This window comes from Ovis canadensis, chromosome 1 (genome assembly GCF_042477335.2).
Source record: "Ovis canadensis isolate MfBH-ARS-UI-01 breed Bighorn chromosome 1, ARS-UI_OviCan_v2, whole genome shotgun sequence".
NCBI lineage: Eukaryota > Metazoa > Chordata > Mammalia > Artiodactyla > Bovidae > Ovis > Ovis canadensis.
In genome coordinates, this window is record NC_091245.1 from 269,398,829 (window position 1) to 269,419,651 (window position 20,823).

At 51.8% G+C, this 20,823-nt stretch overlaps 1 protein-coding gene across 6 annotated transcripts in view; it reads left to right on the forward strand.

Annotated features, from left to right (window-relative positions):
* Positions 1 to 20,823, forward strand: part of DIP2A (disco interacting protein 2 homolog A) — a 109,432-nt gene that overhangs the window by 72,052 nt on the left and 16,557 nt on the right. For all 6 annotated transcript variants that reach the window (XM_069566994.1, XM_069566986.1, XM_069567020.1 and 3 more), the window contains 8 exons: positions 5,921 to 6,057; positions 6,398 to 6,478; positions 6,883 to 7,010; positions 9,321 to 9,435; positions 13,366 to 13,567; positions 14,343 to 14,452; positions 14,950 to 15,030; positions 17,718 to 17,841. In XM_069566994.1, coding sequence (XP_069423095.1) covers positions 5,921 to 6,057; positions 6,398 to 6,478; positions 6,883 to 7,010; positions 9,321 to 9,435; positions 13,366 to 13,567; positions 14,343 to 14,452; positions 14,950 to 15,030; positions 17,718 to 17,841 — 978 coding nt within the window. The remainder of the gene's footprint in view (positions 1 to 5,920; positions 6,058 to 6,397; positions 6,479 to 6,882; positions 7,011 to 9,320; positions 9,436 to 13,365; positions 13,568 to 14,342; positions 14,453 to 14,949; positions 15,031 to 17,717; positions 17,842 to 20,823) is intronic.

Genomic DNA, 20,823 nt, shown 5'->3' on the forward strand with positions numbered 1-20,823 from the left:
TCCAATGTAGTTGGTGCTAACTACAGGGTTTTAATCTGTTGCACCTGTCACTTCCAAAGCAGTTCCCTCTGTTTCTTTTGGCTTCTTCTGTTTGCAAGTCTCTTCAGTGTCTAATTTCTGCCCTGAAACAGGGGGGCAAAGGTGGTCACTTATTTAGGCTCACTTGTTCAGTTGTGCTGTGGGAGGGAGGAACACTGCAAACGAATATCACTGGCGTGTGTGGGGAGTGCTCGCAGTGTCTCAGCCACACTGGGTTTGCCCCCACTCACCACGTGTGTGCTTTCCCAGTCTATGATGCTTAGGCTCCAGGTTGCTCTGCAACTCTCTAAAGCAGGCCTAGGTTGTGTGCCCTTCCCAGGTCTGAGCAGCTCAGGTGACCAGGTGCTTGGTGAGCGCACTCTCCCCATGTGGGGCAGTGCCTCTTGTCACCTCCTTAGTCCCAGCCACTTAGTTTCCTGGGTGTACAGCGGGAGTGCCATCTCAGGTGAGTTGTGTCTCCTCTGGGGAGCTGATCTCTGACTGCAACCCTCCTGGCAGATGTTAACCATCCAGGATTCCAGGAAGACTTAGTTAGCAACTGGGAGCCTGCTCACAGTTTGGTAAAGGATGCCATCACTGGGGCCGAGATTGCCGCTTTCCGGCTCTGGCTGTTGCCCTCCTGCCTTCCTGCCTCTGGCAGGGGATGGGCCGGCTGGTATTCGCTCAGTCCTTTGTTCTGTGAGTGGGCCAGGCAGTGCCTTAGGTTAGAGCTTTTCGTGGGAAAGTTCTCTCTCTCTCTCTCTTTTTTTCCTCTCTGACTATCCCACAGTTTGGGTTGCTATCTCATATTAGCTCCCTCAGATTGTCCTCAGGACATTCAGGCCCGGTCCTTAACCTAAGCATGCATCCCGCGCCTCCCTGTTCAGCCCCCACTTGCTGGTGGCGGATGCGAGCGTGTGCGCTACTTCTCCAGTGGGAGCTGCAGTCAGGCACATAATCTATGGGTTTTATTTATTTATTTATTTTTCCTCCTAGTTATGTTGCTCTCTGAGATTCCAAAACTCCCCACAGACCTGCCGGTGAGAGGGTTTCCTGGTGTTTGGAAACTTCTCCTCTTTCATGACTCCCTCCCTGTGATGGATCTCCATCCCTACCTCTTTTGTCTCTCTTTTTATCTTTTATATTTTGTCCTACCTCCTTTCGAAGACAATGGGCTGCCTTTCTGGGTGCCTGGTGTCCTCTGCCAGCGTTCAGAAGTTGTTTTGTGGAGTTTGCTCAGCATTTAAATGATCTTCCGGTGAATTTGTGGGGGAGAAAGTGGTCTCCCCGTCCTATTCCTCTGCCATTTTAGGGAATCAACACAATTTTGCCAGTGAGGAATATATTTGTTTATTCCTATAGCATAAAAATCTGTGCTTTGGGATTTGATGAACTCTTGGAAAACATTTTCTGCATCCTGCTGGTTGTGGTAGCATTTTTCCTGCAAAAGTTGTCGAAATGCTTGAAGAAGTGGTAGTCAGTGGGCGAAAAGTCAGATGAATATGGCAGATGAGACAAAACTTTGTGGCCTGATTTCATTGAACTTTTAAAGCATTGATTGTGTAGCATGCAGTTGGGCGTTGTCATGGAGAAGAATTGGGGTCATTCTGTCGACCAATATCAGCTGAAGGCATTGCATTTTTAGTATATCTCATTGATTTGCTGAACATACCTCCCAGGTGTAATGGTTTCACCAGGATTCAGAAAGCCACAGTGGGTCAAACCGGCAGCAGACCACCAAACAACGACCGTGACAATTTTGGGGGGCAAGTTTGGCTTTGGAAAGTGCTTTGGAGCTTCTCTGTCCAACTACAGAGCTGATTGTTGCTGATTGTCATATAAAATCCATTTTTTGTCTCATGTCACAGTCCGATTGATTCGTTGTTATTGTGTAGAATAAGAGATGACACTTCAAAATGATGATTTTGTTTGATTTGCAGTCAGCTCATGAGGCACCCACTTACTGAGCTTTTTCACCTTTCCAATTTGCTTCAAATGCTGAACGACCACAGGATGGTTGATGTTGAGTTCTTCAGCAACTTCTTATGTAGTTGTAAGAGGACCAGCTTCGATGATCCTCTCAGTTGGTCATTGCTAACTTCCAATGATTGGCCACTACAATCCTCATCCTCAAGGCTCTCATCTCCTTTGCAAAACTTCTTGAACCAACGCTGCATTGTACATTTGTTAGCAGTTCCTGGGCCAAATGCGTTGTTGATGTTGCGAGTTGTCTCCTCTGCTTTATGACCTGTTTTGAACTTGAATTAAAAAAAAACACTCGAATTTTTTGTCTAACATAATTTCTTAGCAGAAAAACATACAAAAAATGTGCATGAAAATGATGTATAACAACCACATTTATTTAAGACTATTCCAATATCAAAAGGCAAAGTTCAACAGTGCAAAACTGATCTTTTTCATCAACCTAATAGATTTGTTTTGAGTTCTACTGTTTTAGAGAAGTGAGTTGTCTTTTTTCCCTTGCATATATATGTCTACCCCAATCAAGGACTCATCAGTTCTGCAGATGAGCAAATCCTAAAAGATGATGCTGTTAAAGGGCTGCACTCAATATGCCAGCAAATTTGGAAAACTCAGGAGTGGCCACAGGACTGGAAAAGCCCAGTTTTCATTCCAATCCCAAAGACGGGAAATGCCAGAGAATGTTCTAACTACCACAAAATTGCACTCATTTCACATATTAGCAAGGTAATGCTCAAAAATCCTTCAAGCTAGGCTTCAACAGAACCTGAACTGAGAACTTCCAGATGTGCAAGCTGGATTTAGAAAAGGCAGAGGGACCAGAGATCAAATTGCCAACATCCACTGGATCATATAAAAAGCAAGGGAATTCCAGAATAATATCTATTTCTGCTTCATTGACTATGCTAAAACCTTTGACTATGTGGATCATAACAAACTGTGGAAAATTCTTAAAGACATGGGAAAACCAGACCACCTTGTCTCCGAAGAAATCTGTATGCAGGACAAGCAGCAACACTGAGAACTGGGTATGGAACAATGGACTGGTTCCAAATTGGGAAAGGAGTATGTCAAGGCTATATATTGTCACCCTGCATATTTAACTTACATTCAGAGTACATAATGTGAAATTCCAGGCTAGATAAAGCTCAAGCTGGAATCAAGATTGCCGGGAGAAATATCAATAACCTCAGATACATAGATGAGACCACCCTAATGGCAGAAAGTAAAGAAGAACTAAAGAGCCTCTTGATGAAAGAGGAGAGTGAAAAACCTGACTTAAAAAGTCAACATTCAGAAAGTGAAGATCATGGCATCTGGTCCCATCACATCATGGCAAATAGATGGGGAAACAATGGAAACAGTGACAGACTTTATCTTCTTGGGCTCTCAAATCACTGTGGACAGTGACTGCAGCCGTGAAATTAAAAGACGCTTGCTGCTTGGAAGAAAAGCTATGACAAACCTAGACAAAGCAGAGACATCACTTTGCCAGCAAATATCCGTCTAGTCAAAGCTATGGTTTTTCCAGTAGTCATGTATGGATATGAGAGTTGGACCATAAAGAAGGCTGCGTGCTGAAGAATTGATGCTTTTGAACTGTGGTGTTGGAGAAGACTCTTGAGAGTCCCTTGGACTGCAAGGAGATCCAACCAGTCCATCCTATAGGAGATCAGTCCTCAATATTCATTGGAAGGACTGATGCTGAAGCTCCAATACTTTGCCCCCTCATACAAAGAGCTGACTCATTGGAAAAACCCCTGATGCTGGGAAAGATTGAGGGCAGATGAAGAAGAGGAGACAGAAGATGAGATGGTTGGATGGCATCACTGACTCAATGGGCATGAGTTTGAGCAAACTCTGGGAGATAGTGAAGCACAGGGAAGCCTCGCATGCTGGAGCCCATGAGGTCACAAAGAGTCAGACATGACTTAGGGACTGAACAATGACACAACAGGTTCTGCAGAAGCAGGGACTCAAGGATAAACATCTTATGCAGTACAAAACAAGGTCTTAGTGATTCTTAGCTTTTATGAGGTGAACACAGGAATTTTTTAAAAGATTGGTAAAATACTAAAAGAGATGATTCTTCTGAATGAAAGTAAAAGGACTTTCATAGTGGGGCTCATTTTATTCTTAAACTTGGACCAGAGTCTGTATATGTGCACATGGTCCTATGTGTGTGTGTTCTGCCCTGGGTGTGCATATATGTGTACACACATGTGCCCACCCTGAGTGCACATGTGCCCTCCTGGGTGTGTGTGTGCTCCCCCAGGGTTGTGTGTGTGTGTGTATGTGTGTGTGTGCATGCACATGTGTTGCCCCAGATGCATATGTGGTCCCGTTAGGGGTGTGTGTGTGTGTGTGTGTGTGTGTGTGCGCGCGTGCACTGCTGTCACCCTGGGTGTGTGTACACGTACACATGTGCTGCCCTGGGTGTGTGTGTGTGTGTGTTCATGCTCTGTCCCCCGTGTGTGTGTGTGCGCATGTGTTTTTGCTGCTCTGGGTGTGTGTGTGGGTGCTCCCCCTTTGTGTGCATGTTTGTGCATATGTGCAGACATGTGCCCCCCAATTGTGTGTGCTGCTCAGGGTATGGGTATTTGTGTGTGTGTGCCCCCCTGTGTGTGTGCATGCATGTGTGCAGATACGTGCCCCCGGGGTATGTGTGTGCACTCCCCCAGGTGTGTGTGTGTGTGCATGTGCGTGTGGGCCCCCCCCATGTGCGTGTGTGTGCTTGTTGCCCTGGGTGTGTGTGTGTATGCACGCATGTGGACACATGGCCCCCCAGGTGTGTGCATGGGCTTTTTGCCCTGAGAGTGTGTGATGTGTGTGCGTGCATGCTCCCCCAGGTGTATGTGTGTGTGTGTATGTGCTCCATCAGGTGTGTATATGTGTGCATGCCCCGCCTCCGTGTGTGTGCATGTGTGTTCTTGCTGCCCAGGGTGTGTGTGTGTTTGTGTGCATGCGTGCGTGTGTGCTCCCCTAGGTGTGTGTATTGACAGGACGGGTGCAGCTCTGAGTCAGGTGCATAGTCCTCCCCTGAGCCAGCCCCAGGGTTTTGTCCCCAGGACGTGCAGGATTTGTGCCTTTTTGTCTGGTCGTGACGTGGGAGGGAGGTTGGACTGTGTGCAAGTGTGTGTATCTAGGGGACAGGCCAGGCGGTGGCACCGCCCTTGCTCCCTGCCCCTCTGATGCCATGACCTGACCTGTGAACCAGCAGAAGAGACTGACCCAGGGTCCACCCCCATCCCCTGGACAGTCTTCCTTGCATGTCTTCCTCACTCGTCCTGGAGATGAGAGTCAGTCAGGGAATCCTCAGGTGGAGGTGATGCTGGACTTCGCCCGGTACTGTGGGTGTTTGGTTCTTGCCTGAGCGACTGGGTTCCATTCAAGGAATGCTGCACATTCCAGTGTGCATGTCACTCTCATCAAGGCCTTTCTGGACGTCTGCTCTGTGGCCAGGCTGGTAACCAGGGCTGCAGGAGCCAGACAGGCAAGGTCCCCAGAGCCGAGGGCTGGGCCGCAGGTGGCCATGTTGGTAGGGGTGCTGCTTGGCAAAGACAGAAAGGGGTCACTGGGCTGTGGGAGGGGCCGCAGGAGGGACCTGCACTGGGGTGGGGTTGTCAGGTCTGGAGTGTGAACCGGCCTCAAAGACGGAGGTGTGCAGTAGCATCTCCCATCTCACAGGGCTCAGGAGGGCAGTGCAGGGTGACTGCAGAGCCCATGTCATTGGGAGCAGTTTCTGTCACCTGCACGAACCACTACAGAGCACGCAGGCTTGTGGCCAGAGGGGTGTGGGTCTCCACGGGGGAGCACGACTGTTGGTGCCCACCCTGCAGGTGCTGTTCACACAGGTCTCTAGATGGCCCACCTCAGTGTCTGTGTGTGCGTGATCTCCAGGGTTGTTTTCTCTCTTCAGCCAACGTGTGTGTTGTGAAAGTGGAGGGCACCCCTCATCTCTGCAAAACTGATGAAGTTGGAGAGATCTGTGTGGACTCCAGTGCGACGGCGACAGCGTACTATGGGCTGCTTGGGATCACCAAAAACGTCTTTGAGGTCCCTGCGGGTCCCACAGCAGTGGCAGGAGGGTGGGCAAGGCGTGCAGGAGGGTGGCCTTCCTCGGGGTGCCTATAGCCCTCATGGACCCTGCGTGGCCTGGGGGAGCTGGCCTCGGGTCTGGAACCTTTGGATCCTCAGGAGAATTCAGTGCCTTCACAGGGGTGGGAGGGGAAGCCTGGGCCCTGGAGTCCATGCTGGCAGGAGCCTGATAGAGGCCATGCCAGCCGGTAGGGCCTCTGGCCTCAGGGTGGGGTGGGGTTGGGTAGGGAGCCCCGTCCCCTCCAGGGAGATGTGGTGATAGCCCTTCTAGGACTGTTGTCCTCTGCATTCTGTGCAGACTGTCCCGGTCACCGCTGGGGGAGCACCTGTCTCCGACCGACCTTTCACCAGGACGGGGCTTCTGGGCTTCATCGGTCCTGTGAGTATGTCCTGCTGCCAAACCCGGGCCACCAGCCAGGCTCAGAGCTGGGGAGGGGTCTGTTTGATGTCCACAGTGCCCAGGCCCCATGACGGAATCCCATCCTGCCCAGCCATCAGTGCTGTCATGCTGGGGTTCCCTGTCCATAGCCTTGAGTGCTTTACAGACTTGACCCTCGCTGTGTGCCCACCTCTGACCTTCCCTGCACTGATGCCTGCTCTGGACTCCCGCCATCCCCACTCCAGCACACCAGGCTTAGGGCCCCGGCACCCTGGGTCATCCCACCTGTGTTTCCTGTCACCGTGGGCAGGGGGCATGCAGGGCCTGTCTGAGTTACCTGGTCTGCGGGCTGAGCCACAGGGCCTGCTGTGTGTCCTCTGCCCAACCAGTGTCGTTGCCTTCAGGATGACCTGGTCTTCGTCGTGGGCAAGCTGGACGGGCTGATGGTGGTGGGATTTCGCAGACACAACGCGGATGACGTGGTGGCCACTGCGCTGGCCGTGGAGCCCATGAAGTTTGTCTACAGAGGCAGGTGATGCGCGGGTCCCCTTGCCTCACCTTTAGGTTCCTTCTCTGCTTAACCCTCGAGAGGTCCCCACAGTGGAAGGAGAGCCCGGTGCTGTGAATACGCAAAACCTAATAATACCTGTACATCGGAGAACTTCGCAAAGAACAGGATGATGTTTGCAGGAGGATGCCTGAGTCAGAGTCCTCACCATCTGCAGAGTTCACGATTCCTCGAGGGTGAGACCCAGACCAAGGCCTGGGCATAGAGGCTGGGCCAGCAGCACCCAGGAGCTGTGTGCCTGAGGGCAGAACCTCAGGGATGCAGGCCGGAATGGAGGCCTTTCCCTGAGTTACCGGGGGCCTTGCTTTCCTGAGGTCGAGTCAGTTTACCTTTCCTGAATGTGTCAGGCAGGCACTTCATGGGTTCTCATCCAGAGAGCAGATAAGATGGCCCAGCTGGTCGGGGCCCCAAGCGGCTGGGATGGGGAGGAAGGGCCCTGTCCAGCCTGTGCAGCTCAGGGCTCTTTGTCCTGGGGGAGGGGTTCCATTCCTGGTTGGCCCACTCAGCCACCTATTTCATGTTATTCTTCTCATGGGAGTGCTTCTGTTACTCAAACAAGGATGCCTGTGAGCCTGGCCAGAGCCTTCCTGTGAATACGTTGTTGTCGTTCAGTCACTCAGTTGTGTCCATCTCTTTGTGACCCCGTGGGCTGCAGCACGCCAGGCTTCCCTGTCCGTCACTATTTCCCCCAGAGTTTGCTCAAACTCATGTCCACTATACCTTAAAGAAACCACCAGGGAATTCTGCCAATGAGGGGTCAGCATGGCTGCCGGCCCTTGCCCAGGTTGGGGTGATGGCTGTGCGCGACTGACCACCTGGGGAAGCCAGCTGGGCAGTGGAACTGGTGGGTGTGTGCATCCTAGAGCTGGGGCACAGGGCACACACAAATTGGAGGCACTGTTGGCATAGGTGCCCATGGAGGGGACACTGGGCGGCCCGCACATGCCCCTGGTATGTCAGGGAGACTGCCTGGTGTGGCCAACGATAGCTGATGACACCGGGAGGGTGACGCTGGCCCAGTGGCTGACTGGGCTGTGGGGTGGATGCGTTTGTGGCTGGAGAGGCGACCTATCTGCCTTCACCATAGAGGAGCTGAGCACTGGCGGATACCTGCAGGAACTCTTGCAATGTGAGGTCAAGGCACCACAACAGAGTAGTTGTTCAGTAGGTGGAATAAATGTGGGGCAGAGGTGGCTGGGGAGGGAGCCAATAAGCTGGAAAGCCAGAAGAAGAAACTGCTCCAAAAGTGAAGAAATAGAAAGTCTAAAAGAAAAATTGAGAGAAAAGTGAAGTGAGCAGGGCTGGCATCCAGACAGTAACCTCGGGGGGTTGGGGGGCGGTGCATGTGTGAACCTGTGGCTGGAGGAGGCAGCCATGGGGTGGGTCTCCAGCCAGGATACGCCAGACGCCCCAGAAGAGGGCCTGGAGTGAGAGGATGACATGCAGTGATGTTTAAGGTTTTCAGAGGAACTTTTAGCCTAGATTTTAATTTATCCATCCCAAGATGTCACTTAATTGTGTAGTTGTAGTGAAAATGGTCTTGGGTATATAGGTTTCAGAAGTTTTATAACAAAGACTGTTTTCATGCAAACACTTTCAGGTAAGGTACTAAGAGAAATAAGATGGGTGAAAGTGAGGAAATGTTAAAACTGGGTGAAGCTTATATAAAAGAGAGAGAGAGAGAGAGAGTGTGTGTGTGTGTGTGTGTGTGCATGCATGTGGGCACCTGTGTGCTCAGTGGCCAGAGGAATGAGTGAGTAGGTAGGTCCATGAGGCCCAGGGCTCATGCAGCAGACATGCCAGCTACTGGTCTTGTGAGGGAAAAGAATCTACTCGAGTCTAAAGGAAGAAAAAGGCAACACACAGAGGTGAACATGTCGAATTCTTCAGTAAGACACGAAATACAAGTCCACAGACATCAGTCACAGACATGCGCAGAGTCACGCACAGTGAGAGATTTCATCAGCTGGACTGAAAAATTATGTAATTAATAGATCTTCTGGACACACATTTTTACATGAAAAAATCATCGCATGCCTTAACATGACAATTAAGGAGAAATTTCTTTAATAGTGTGAGCCTCGTTTTTTCTCTGTACCCAGGTCCTGTCTGCTTTGTGAATGGAAACTCATTTTTCCACATTGGAGGAGGTTTGGTTCCTTTTACATTCTGTGGACCACGTCTCCCTCCAGCCCCACCGCAGTTTGTGTCTCATGGGGTGGAGTGTCTGCACCCGATCATGCTGGGTGGTCATCGCTTCCCTTCCTCCCCCAGGATCGCAGTGTTCTCCGTGACGGTGCTCCATGACGACCGGATCGTGCTGGTGGCGGAGCAGCGGCCTGATGCCTCTGAGGAGGACAGCTTCCAGTGGATGAGCCGCGTGCTGCAGGTGGGCCTGGGCCCACGGTTCCGCCGTCCCTGGGGTGTGGAGCAGGAACTGGGACCCACTGGTGCCATGTTTCCAGCAAATGTGTGCTGCAGCTGGAGGTGTTGCCCAGAGGGGTTCCGGTGTGTCCCATCTCGTGAGACCCACACGCTGCCACTCCCTGCACACCCACATTCGTTTTCTTAAATACTAAACTAGAAGCAGCAAGTCTTTTGTGGGGCTGGGAGGGAACTTTGCCTTCAGTGAAGAGCACAGACTATATGTGCAGTCAGGGAACGTTGTTTACTTAGCTCACTGAGTATAACTTACACATGAAAAGAGCGGATTTGCAGGGGTCCAGATTGATGAATTTTGACAGGTGTACATGCCCCGATAACCACAGCTAAGAGCACTCACACCATTCGGGGAACTACCAGCTGCTGTGTGTCAGGGCCTAAGCTCTGCCCCCCACCAAGGGCATCGTACAGCCAAGTTTCAGTGTGGGCTCCTGATCCGATTCTTCCTCAGTGGCGTGTTCATGAGGTTCCTTGTGATACATGTGTCAGTGGCTCATCCCTTTTTATTGCTGAGTTGTGTTTCCTTTGCTTGTTTGTCCATATCTTGGTGACACTGGGTTGTCGGTTTGGGGATATTATGGATAAGGCTGCTGTGGACAGTGGTGTCTCTCCAAATCTCTGGGTGAGTTCAGTCCTGGCAGCTCTCCAGAGAGCCCCCTGGTGTCCCAACAGCTTCGGGCAGTTGTGTGGCATGTGCTCAGCCTCAGCCCGCAGGGTAAGGACACGCCTACGAAGCAGATTAAGTCCAGCATCAGGGAGACCAGAGAGCCCTGAGTGTCAGAGGACCAGTTTTTCTACTAATGCTGACAACGTTTATACTTAGTGAAGATGTTCAGTGTTTCATTGTGGAATATTACTAATATACCAGTCATACAAAGAAGAGTGTGATAGCCCCCATGTGTCCACCATCAGCCTCAATCAACAACCGACCAGTCCAGGAACCATCTGTACCTCACCTGCCCTCCCAGCTTCTCCCTCAGGAGGACTTTGAAGCAAATCCCAGACTCAGAGGTTTTACCTGTAAATTTTAGTATTTATTTCTTTAAAAAAGGAGTACCAGTATCACATCTTAAAAATCAGCAATAAAATTTTATTGGGATTTGGGCTTCCCTTATGGCTCAGCTGGTAAAGAATCTGCCTGCAATGTGGGAGACCTGGGTTTGATCCCTGGGTTGGGAAGATCCCCTGGAGAAAGGAAAGGTGACCCACTCCAGTATCCTGGCCTGGAGAATTCCATGGACTGTATAGGCCATGGAGTCACAAAGAGTCAGACATGATTGAGCGACTTTCACTTTCATTGGGATATGATTGACATGTAACACTGTATTAGTTTCAGGTGTACAGCATAGTGATTTGATATTTGTATGTATAGTGAAATAATCACAACAACACATCTAGTTAACATCCATAACACAGCTACAGAAATTTTTTCTTGTGATGAGGACTTTTAGGATGTACTCTTATCAAATACACTCTCAAATACACGACCCAGCATTCACTGTGGTCCCACGCTATACACTGCATCCCTAGGACTTGTTCATCTTATAACTGGAAGTTTCTCCCTTCTGACTCCCTTCACCCATTTCTCCTACCCCCACCCTTCACCTCTGCTAACCACCAATCTGTTCTGTCCATGAGCTCATTTATTTTTTGTTTTTAGCTTCCACATGTAAGCAATCCTATGGCTTTTTCTGTCTGATTTATCTCACTTAGCACAGTGCTGTCCAGGTCCCTCTGTATTGTTGCAAATGGTAAGATTTCATTCTTCTTTATGCCTGAGTAATAATCGTATGTGTGTACCACAGTTTCTTTATCCATTAATCCATTAATGGACACTTAAGAATATTGGCTGTTGTAAATAATACTGCATTGAACATGAAATGAAATGAAAAGTGTTCAGTCATGTCCGACTCTTTGCGATCCCATGGACTGTAGTCTACCAGGCTTCTCTATCCGTGGGGTTTTCCAGGCAAGAGTACTGGAGGGGGTTGCCATTTCCTCCTCCAGGGGATCTTCCTAACCCAGGGATCGAACTCAGGTGTCCTACATTGCAGGCAGACACTTTACCCTCTGAGCCACCAGGGAAGCACCATTGGGGTGCATATATTTTTTCAAGTTAGTATTTTTGTTTTCTTCCAATAAATACCCCAAAATGGAATCATTGGGTAGTTCCATTTTTAATTTTCTGAAGAACCTCCATACTGATTTCCACAGTGGCTACACCAATTTACTTTCCCACAAATTGTGCACAACGGTTCCCTTTTTCCACACCTTCACCTAGTCCTGTTGTTTCTTGTCCTATTGATAATAGCCATTCTGATGGGTGTGAGATGGTGTGTTGTAGTGGTTTTGATTTGCCTTCTCCTCAAGATTAGTGATATTTCGCATATTTTTATGTCCCTCTTGTTGTTAAGTTGCTAGGTCGAATCTGACTCTTTGTGACCCCATGGACTGCAGCACGCCAGGCTCCCCTGTCCTTCACTATCTCCAGGAGTTTGCTCAAATTCATGTCCATTGAGTGGGTGATGCTTTCTATCCATCTCATCCTCTGCCGACCCCTTTTCCTTTTGCTGTCAGTCTTTCCCAGCATCAGGGTCTTTTCCAATGAGTTGACTCCCTGCATCAGGGGGACAAAGTATTGGAGCTGCATCATCAGTCCTTCCAGTGAATATTCAGAAATTATTTCCTTTAGGATTGACAGGTTTGATCTCCTTGCAGTCAAGGGGATTCTCAAGAGTCTTCTCTAGCACCACAGTTAGAAAGCATCAGTTCTTCAGCGCTCAGCCTTCTTTATGGTCCAGCTCTCACATCTGTACCTGACTACTGGAAAAACCATAGCTTTGGCTAGACGGACCTTTGTTGGCAAAGTGATGTCCCTGCTTTTTAATATACTATCCAGGTTTGTCATAGCTTCTCTTCCAAGGAGCAAGCGTCTTTTAATTTAATGAGAATGGCTGGATTCTGAGGGGTCACATGGAGAACAGGAAGCTGGATGCTAGAGGGTGGGGGCGCATCTCATGTCCCAGACCCGGCACGACTGGGACCCATGGGGCCCTGCAACCTCCAAGAAGTGAACTTGGGACCACAGTCTGGGCAATGGACAGAGTAGGAAACAGAGCAGATCCTCTGCCTGTAAGATCACCCACACCCCCACACCGTGAGTTTATGCTGCTGGTTCCAGCTCAGGTTTAAGGCCTCGGAGTTTTTCTTGACTCTCCGACCTTTCTCCATAATGAAAGGTTGCAAAGATGATGACTCCAGCAGAAGTAATCATGTCCTGATGCCATGCTGCACACACTCCAGTCTCCATGTAACCTCTCAAGTGTGAGGTTTCGAGCACAACTTAGGATGTTTTTTCAATTCTTTTTGCCAATAGGGTGTATCCCTCTAGGATGGAATCAGTCAGATTGCTGTGTTTAAAGTCACTTTAAGTAGATTCTGTCTGAGGGGTGTGCTAACCTGATCCACTTCGATCGAGTTCATTTGTTCTATTTTACTGTCAGTTGTTAGGGGTTGGTTTTTAAGTTTTAAGTTTTTTGGACATAAAATATTTACATGGTTCCAACTCTGAAAGCAGAGTGTATTCAGAGGAGCCTGGCTTCTGTCCTCTGTCCACACTTCTCCCACAGGAAGTCAGTGTCTGCTTTGGTGGCTCTTTCTAATGTGAGCAGTTACAGATTTGTACTGGAGTGTACACGTGCACATGTGTGTGTAAATGGTAGGAAATGCACACTTGTCTCACCATGTTTCTCTTAATGTCCCAGAGGTCACAGTCTGCTTGACCTTGGGGCTTGGGTGTTCTGGCCCTCCTGTGGCTCCCAGCCTGGAGCTGGTCGCAAGTGCTCACGCGCAGGCCCCTGTGTCGTGCTCCCTCCAGGCCATCGACAGCATCCACCAGGTGGGCGTGTACTGCCTGGCCCTGGTTCCTGCCAACACCCTGCCCAAGGCTCCTCTCGGTGGGATTCACGTTTCTGAGGCCAAGCAGCGCTTCCTGGAGGGGATGCTGCACCCGTGCAACGTGCTGATGTGCCCTCATGCATGTGTTACCAACCTCCCCAAGCCTCGGCAGAAGCAGCCAGGTTAGTACGCGCCGCAGCACGACCGCTGCATCTGTAGACAGCGGCAGCCATGCCTGTGTTTAAGGGCACACCCTGTTGAACCCTCTGTCTCTGGGGTTGGAGCTGAGAGCCAGAGTGAGCAGCACAGCAGGCCAGTCCACGCCTCCTGCCACCTGGAAGAAGCACATCCCCACCCTCCAGTGTGGGGGCCCCACCTGGCACTGGGTGCAGCCTGGCATCCAGGCTGTGGAAGCTGCACGGTGGCCCCAGGGGCACGAATGATGCCCCAGAGCAGACCGGGAGCTTGGAATCTGAAGAGCCGTGGGGCGGCCACCACAGCCAGCCATGGGGCCAAGGGCGCTGTGCGTGCTGCTGCTCAGCACTGTGGTCTGCCGCAGCGGCCAGGCAGTACCTGGGAAGCCCAGCAAATGGTTAGCTTCCCTTCCCTGGTGGAACTGTGATGTGTGTTCCATTCCTTTGGTGATATAAGTCTCAAGTAAATGCTAATAACTTTTGTTGATTGTTAAGTATATAAAATACCATTAAGTGAAGCACATTTAATCAGTAAAATAATGAAATGTACTACGAGTTTAGCTGTGGCTAAGGTCGGGATATTTGCCTCGTGCCGAATGTGTTTATCGGGTTCACTTCTGAGAGGGAGGTTCTCTCTGTCACTCAGCACGGCCCTCCTCCCTGGTTCCTGAGCCTGTACTGTAGTAAAGAGTGAGTTGCCTGCCCATTCAGAAGGTTACCTGTCAGAGTCATCACTCCTCACTCAGGTCCCCTCGTGTTCCAGAGGTTGGGCCTGCCTCAATGATCGTTGGGAACCTGGTCGCCGGGAAGAGAATCGCTCAGGCCTCAGGGAGGGAACTGTCGCACCTGGAGGACAGTGAGCAGGCAAGGAAGGTAAGGGAGTGGAGTGGGGGCTGAAGAGGAGCCCAGGAAGCTGCCAGGCCTGACCCTCCCCACCCAGGGGTGGGGGGGTGTGAAGAGGCGCCCGGGAAGCCACCAGGCCTGACCCTCCCCAACCCAGGGGTGGGGTGGGGGGAGGTGGCACCCAGGAAGCCACCAGGCCTGACCCTCCCCACCCAGGGGTGGGGTGGGGGGTGAAGAGGCGCCTGGGAAGCCACCAGGCCTGACCCTCCCCAACCCAGGGGTGGGGTGGGGGGAGGTGGCACCCAGGAAGCCACCAGGCCTGACCCTCCCCAACCCAGGGGTTGGGGGGTGGTGAAGAGGCGCCTGGGAAGCCACCAGGCCTGACCCTCCCCAACCCAGGGGTGGGGTGGGGGGAGGTGGCACCCAGGAAGCCACCAGGCCTGACCCTCCCCAATCCAGGGGTCGGGTGGAGGGGTGAAGAGGTGCCCAGGAAGCCACCAGGCCTGACCCCTCTACCCCTCCTGCAGTTCCTGTTCCTGCCCGATGTGCTGCAGTGGCGGGCCCACACCACCCCCGAACACCCGCTGTTCCTGCTGCTCAACGCCAAGGTGAGGCGGGCACTGCTGTGGTCGGCCATGCTGCCCATGGTGCGAGGGCCCATGTCACACTCCAGCCATGTGTTCAGGTCTCACCGGAGGACAGCACTCCTTGACCTCCAGGCTCCCAGCTGGTGTCACGTTTGTTAGTCGCTCGGTCACGTCCGACTCTCTGTGACCCCATGGACTGTAGCCAGCTAGGCTCCTCTGTCCATGGCATTGTCCCAGCAAGAATCCTAGAGTGGGTTGCCATTTCCTTGTCCAGGGGATCTTCCTGACTCAGGGATTGAATCCAGGTCTCCTGCGTTGCAGGCAGACTCTTTACCGCCTGAGCCACCAGGGACGTCCAGGTGGTGTCATTCTCTCCATGAAAACCTCAGCTTCCACACAGGCCACAGTCACATTTCTGTGGATTTGTATTTAACAGGGAAATTCTCATTACCTTGTATTTCGATTATGAAGAGTATGCTTGTAAATGGGGCTTCCCTGGTGGCTCAGATGGTAAAGAATCTGCCTGCAATGCAGGAGACCCGGTTTCTATCACTAGGTCCGGAAAATCTGGAGAAGGGAAAGGCTACCCCCTTCAGTATTCTTGCCTGGAGAATACCATGAACAGAGGATCCTGGAGGGTTTCAGCCCATGGGGTTGCAAAGAGTTGGACACAACTGAGTGGCTGACACTTTCACTTTTCACTTTCATGCATGTAAATTCTCCTAAGTAAACTAGAAACAAATGTTTATTTTGTAAAAAGTACTTAGACCTTCTTCCTTTGTAGCTGTGACACAACAAATACGGCTTACAGCCCTAATCCTAGTAACTTTCAGTGGGTGTTACATGGTACCAGGAGCTTCTCAGGTATAAAGGAGAAACTGTTAGTTATGGGCCAGTAGACAAACTATGAAAACAGAGAGTAACCATGACCACTCTGCGTGACTCACTGTTAGATGCGTCCTGGCCTGGGAGGACCCGTGTGCCCTCACGTCTTAGCAGCACCAGCCTGGTTCTCAGTGGCTTGCTCTTGGCTACTGTTTCTTCATTCAAAAAATATTGATCAATACCTGCTACATATACAATGTTAAATAAGATTTTTTTTAAAAGGCCCCTGTTCCCTAGTTGCTGAAGCAAGTCTGCCTGCTAGAAAACCAGTGCTCAGGAGAGGTGCTGTCTTCCTGCAGACCTGAACAATGTACTGGAGACGTTTGTTTATGACTGATTGAATTCCAAAGCCAATAAGTAGCATTGACCAAGATAAAGTCAGCTGTGGGAGAACCTTAAGATGGGTGCAGCCGGAGCTCTAAGGCAGGCGAGGCTGGGCACTGGGTTTACCCTCGGTGTGTGCTGGGGGCCTGGACGTGAGCATGAGGGTGTGATGAATTCTGGGTGATTCCTATGGGTTGTGAGAGGGTGAGGATGGGAGTGGGGAGCCAGGGCCGTGGCCCAGGCACAAGTTAGCCATTCAGAGATGACAGGGGCTGTGGATGAGTGTGAGGTGTGGTTGGAGGCAAGCTTGTGGGACATGAGGGTGGCCTAGGTGCAGGCCAGGTGTCTATGCAGATGGGGTGTTTCCCAGGGAGGCGGGAGCACCGGTGGAAGTGTGCAGAGACGCCACCAGGCCTAGGGTCAGCCAGCAGTGCTCACGATTATCTTTATAGCTAAGAGCTTGGGAGGGCCCTTCAGATCCTTTCCAAAACCTTGTAGATTTTTGCGTTTCTTCTGGTTTGTCAGCTTCCTCAGGTTTGAATTGTCCTTAGGACCTGAGCATGTGCTGGCCTTTGACCTAGGAGGAAGCCTGTGCCTCTGCAGGTGGTATCCCTGGCATGAGGTGGCCCCTGGCCTTGGGGACTAGCAGAGCTCTGGGCCTTTGGGCTCCAGCGTGTGCCCAGCTCTGAACCTCAGCTTGCGTGTGAGGAGTGCATCTGACTCACCATGCGAAGCCCTCAGGCATGCGTGGTGGGGCCCCAGCTGAGGAGTGGTGAGAGTTTAGATGCTCCGCCGGGCCATCCTGGAGGGTGGTGATGGTTAGTTAGGCTCAGTGGCTCTGTGATTCTCGTAAGGAGAGCGTGAGCTCAGACAGGTCGGCAGGGGGAGGGAGGACTAGATTGGCGCTGGTCCCAGCCCAGCTGTCCTCTGCAGAGACCGGGTGTGGGGCAGCCCTACTAGCCACTCGCCCTCCCAGGCTCCCTGAAAGACCAGCCTGTGTGACCCAGGGCTTGGAGCTGGGGGGGTGGGGCGACTGAGCTGGTGTCAGGGTTCACTTCAGGGATGTTTGTTTACTGCTTACTATTTACTTATGTGTGTTGATGTCCAGGAAAAGGGTTGCTTCTAGGAGGAAGAGAATAGGACTGGAGGCATATGTGGAGTGGTGATGATTTATTTTATAAAAGAGACAGTGAAACAATGTGGCAGAATACTAGGTAATGAAAAACTGGGTGGCTGCTCGTCACATTATTCTTTACAATATTTTTATATATAAAACATTTTATCATAACGGCTACAAGGGCTTTTTCACTCACCGAGTCAACCTGTGGTGGACCAGCAGTCCCTGAGGAGGCACAGAAGCCAAGGAGACAGCAGGCAGGGCTGGGGTGGCACCTGTCCTGGCTCCTGGCCACAGGGTCTCAGACGGAGGCTGTGCGTGGAGTGTGCAGAGTTCCCCACCCCCACACCCCAGCTCAGCGTGCCCACGATTGCTTTCCTAGGGCACAGTCACCAGCACCGCAACCTGCGTCCAGCTCCACAAAAAGGCTGAGCGAGTGGCCGCTGCTCTGATGGAGAAGGCGAGGCTGAGCGCCGGGGCCCATGTGGCCCTGGTCTACCCTCCAGGTAAGACCCGTGGGCCCCGCCCCGCTGCGCCCCGACCCTCACCCACCCTCTGTCCACGTCTGTACCCTGTGAGCGCCCGCGGCGAGCTGTGAGTCCACCCCTGCCCGTCTCAGTGCAGCCTGCCTTCCTCTTGCTCTTCTCACCAAGCTGTTCTTTCCCTCCCCACCCCCACCCTGTTTTATTACCAGTAACAAGGCGACCAGGTCAAGTGATGGATCTTTGCCTTTCCTGACCCAGCCACCTGCTCCGCTCTCCTGAAAGTAGCCTCTGTCCTGACCTCCATGGTCATCGTTCCTCCCATTTCTTTAGTTTGACCACCCCAGTGAGCAGCTCCTGTAACCTGCAGGCTGCCCTCTTTCCATCTCTCCCTGGGTCCTGAGCATCCCGGCTGTCTGGAGTGGCTTGTGTATGTTGGGTGGCTGCTCCTGGGCTTCCACGAGGAACCCCACATCAGGCTTACTCCCCTCGCCAGACCCTGAATGTCCTCGGGTGCTTCCTCCTTTTGTAGAATTAGCACATTAGCTCCTATCAATGACCTTGTCCCACCTTCACTAACTCCTTAGGGGTCACTAAATGGTGGTGTTTTAACTCTGACCAGCCGTAAAACTAAACAGACACTTCCCCTGATTAGGATCTGGTCACCCAGTGGTAGAATTTGCTGTGAAAGGTGGGATGCTGTGTCTTTGCTGCTATCAGTGAAATGAGCTCTGTGCCCTGTCGCACTCCCATGGGAGCTGCTACTGGGCCCTTGGGTGTGACCTCCCATCCTGACCTTCCTGCGTCTGCTGGAACTAGGTGCCTGGCCAGTCCTCCATGGAGCCTGGTGTTGGCAGTACCAGTCTGGGCACTGGGAGCTCATCCTTCCTGGGCTGGCCACAGTCCCCTTAACCCCTTCTGTGATCAGAGTTCCAATTTGAAAATGAGAGTCATAGCTTCTCTTAGAGGCAGTGCCTCCTGAGTTCATGCTGTCCCACTCGTTCAGACTCAGGATTATAGGTTTTCAATGAACCTTGTCTCCATGATGTCTCTGTCTCCTTTTGTACCGAGGGTCAGGCTGGGAGTCTGTAGAACTCACATGTGCCCAGACCACTCACGTGCTTCATCCTGTGCCACACGCAGGACCCCCAAATGATGGCTGTCATACATGACTGCCCCCCCACCCCATGTGAGTTTTCGCACAGGCTTCCTCCACCCACCTTCCCTGTAGCTGTGCACGGGGTGGTGGTTGCAGGGAGGGGAGGGTGGAGCAGAAACTGTGAAGCTGGCCTCTCCTCCCCCGCAGTCCACCAGGCCTGTGTTCAGAGCCCTCCAGCCATGCACACGTCCGTCTTTCTGTTCCAGTGGTACTGTTGCCTTGTCCCTGACTAGTTTCTCAGGAAGGTTCATGGGGACAGTGTCCCCTGTGCTCCGGCTTGTTGATGACAGTCTGTACACTTTGTGGCGATAGTCGTCCCTGCTGGGGCCTCAAACGTGTCCATTTTCTCCCAGCCTCAAGCATTGGGTTGGACTGTGATCTCGTTTTCTTCCTCTGTGACTCACTTGCGCTTTTGCTGTCAGCGGTAGAAGGACATTTTCCCTTCTTAAAGTCCTCCGTGTGGTTGTGACATTGTTACAGGTCAGCGTTCCCACGCGGAAGGCAGCTGTGCTCTCCACCCTCCCTCCAGGCAGGGCCTCACAATATGTAAAGTGCCTGTGAATACCAAGCTGCAAGCCTGCCTTCTATTCTCAGGGGAGTTTTCTAGAATCACATTCTTCTCTCTGCCTTTGCTTGGATTTTCTTGGCGTTCATTCTCCTTGCTGCTCCCATCGCCCCTGTGTTAGCTCTTCTCTGTCATTTTCCACGACCTCTGTGTCCCTTGTCTTGTTTGCTCTTGGGCTCCTTCTAGTTCCATCTCCATTTCTGAATTGTTTTTTTAAAATAACTTCTAGTCCTTTCCTCATTTGTTTAATTCTCATTTCGGTCATTCTCTTATATCTTGTATCATTCTTTTAATGTATTGCATCTTAGCACATGTTGAAAGGGCTGCAGTTCTTATCTGCTGTCTTTTTCTGGACAGATGATGATCGACCTCTGGTTCTTTTTCTTGTACTTTGTGTGGGACTTGGCCCCCGTCAGGGAGCCTCCCTTCTCCTGTCACCTTCTCTGCCCCGCCGTGGGTCATCCCAAGCTAGGCTGGCTTGCTGATCCCAAGTCCTCAGCTGCTGTCTGATCAGACCCCCAGGGGTGGGAACAAGACAACCTCCTCTGGAACCTCCCTGACCAGGATGGCCATGCCTTCGGGGCTCCAGGTCCTCCCACACTCCCTCCAGCCCTGCCTGCCCCACGCAGCCTGGCACCCTGTCCTTGCGGCAACTCTGCTCCACCTGCTGCGGCAACTCTGGCTCTCCTGCTCCTCTTGCCCTGCCCTCTCCTGCCTCGTCTCGGGGCTTCAGTGCTGGCAGTTTCTCTCCTGTGTCTGGCGCCCAGGTGAGGGGCCCTTGGAAGACCCTGCACTTTGACTGGCAGCCTGTCCTTCCCTGGGCCAGGAATCCCAGGTTTCTGCAAGTGCTTCTGCAGGGCTACAGGTGATGAGCACCAGCCTCCCCTCCCCTCCCCTCCCCACTTTGTGTTTGTTGTTGTGTCACCTGGAAGCTTGTTGGTTCCAGCTCAGGAGTTTTATTAGGAAATGCCCGGGTCTGGGTCCTCTCTCACTTTCTTACCCACTTAATCCTCCTCTCAGGAAAATGTTCTTTCTCATTACTGCCTTTTCTTCATCTGTTTCTTGCTTCTGGAATGCCTGAAGTCCTGTTTTGGGGGCTGTTCTCCGAGACTCAGGTCTCCTGCGTGACGGCTTCCTTCACGTGTCCATGGTGCCACTCCTGGGAACCCAGCCCTGCAGTGCCATCTCCCTTCAGTGTGTCTGGTGGGACGTGGCTTGTGCTGGGCACTTTCTCTGTGCTGGTATGGTCCCCGGGCTGCTGTGGAGCGCTCCCTGCACAGAG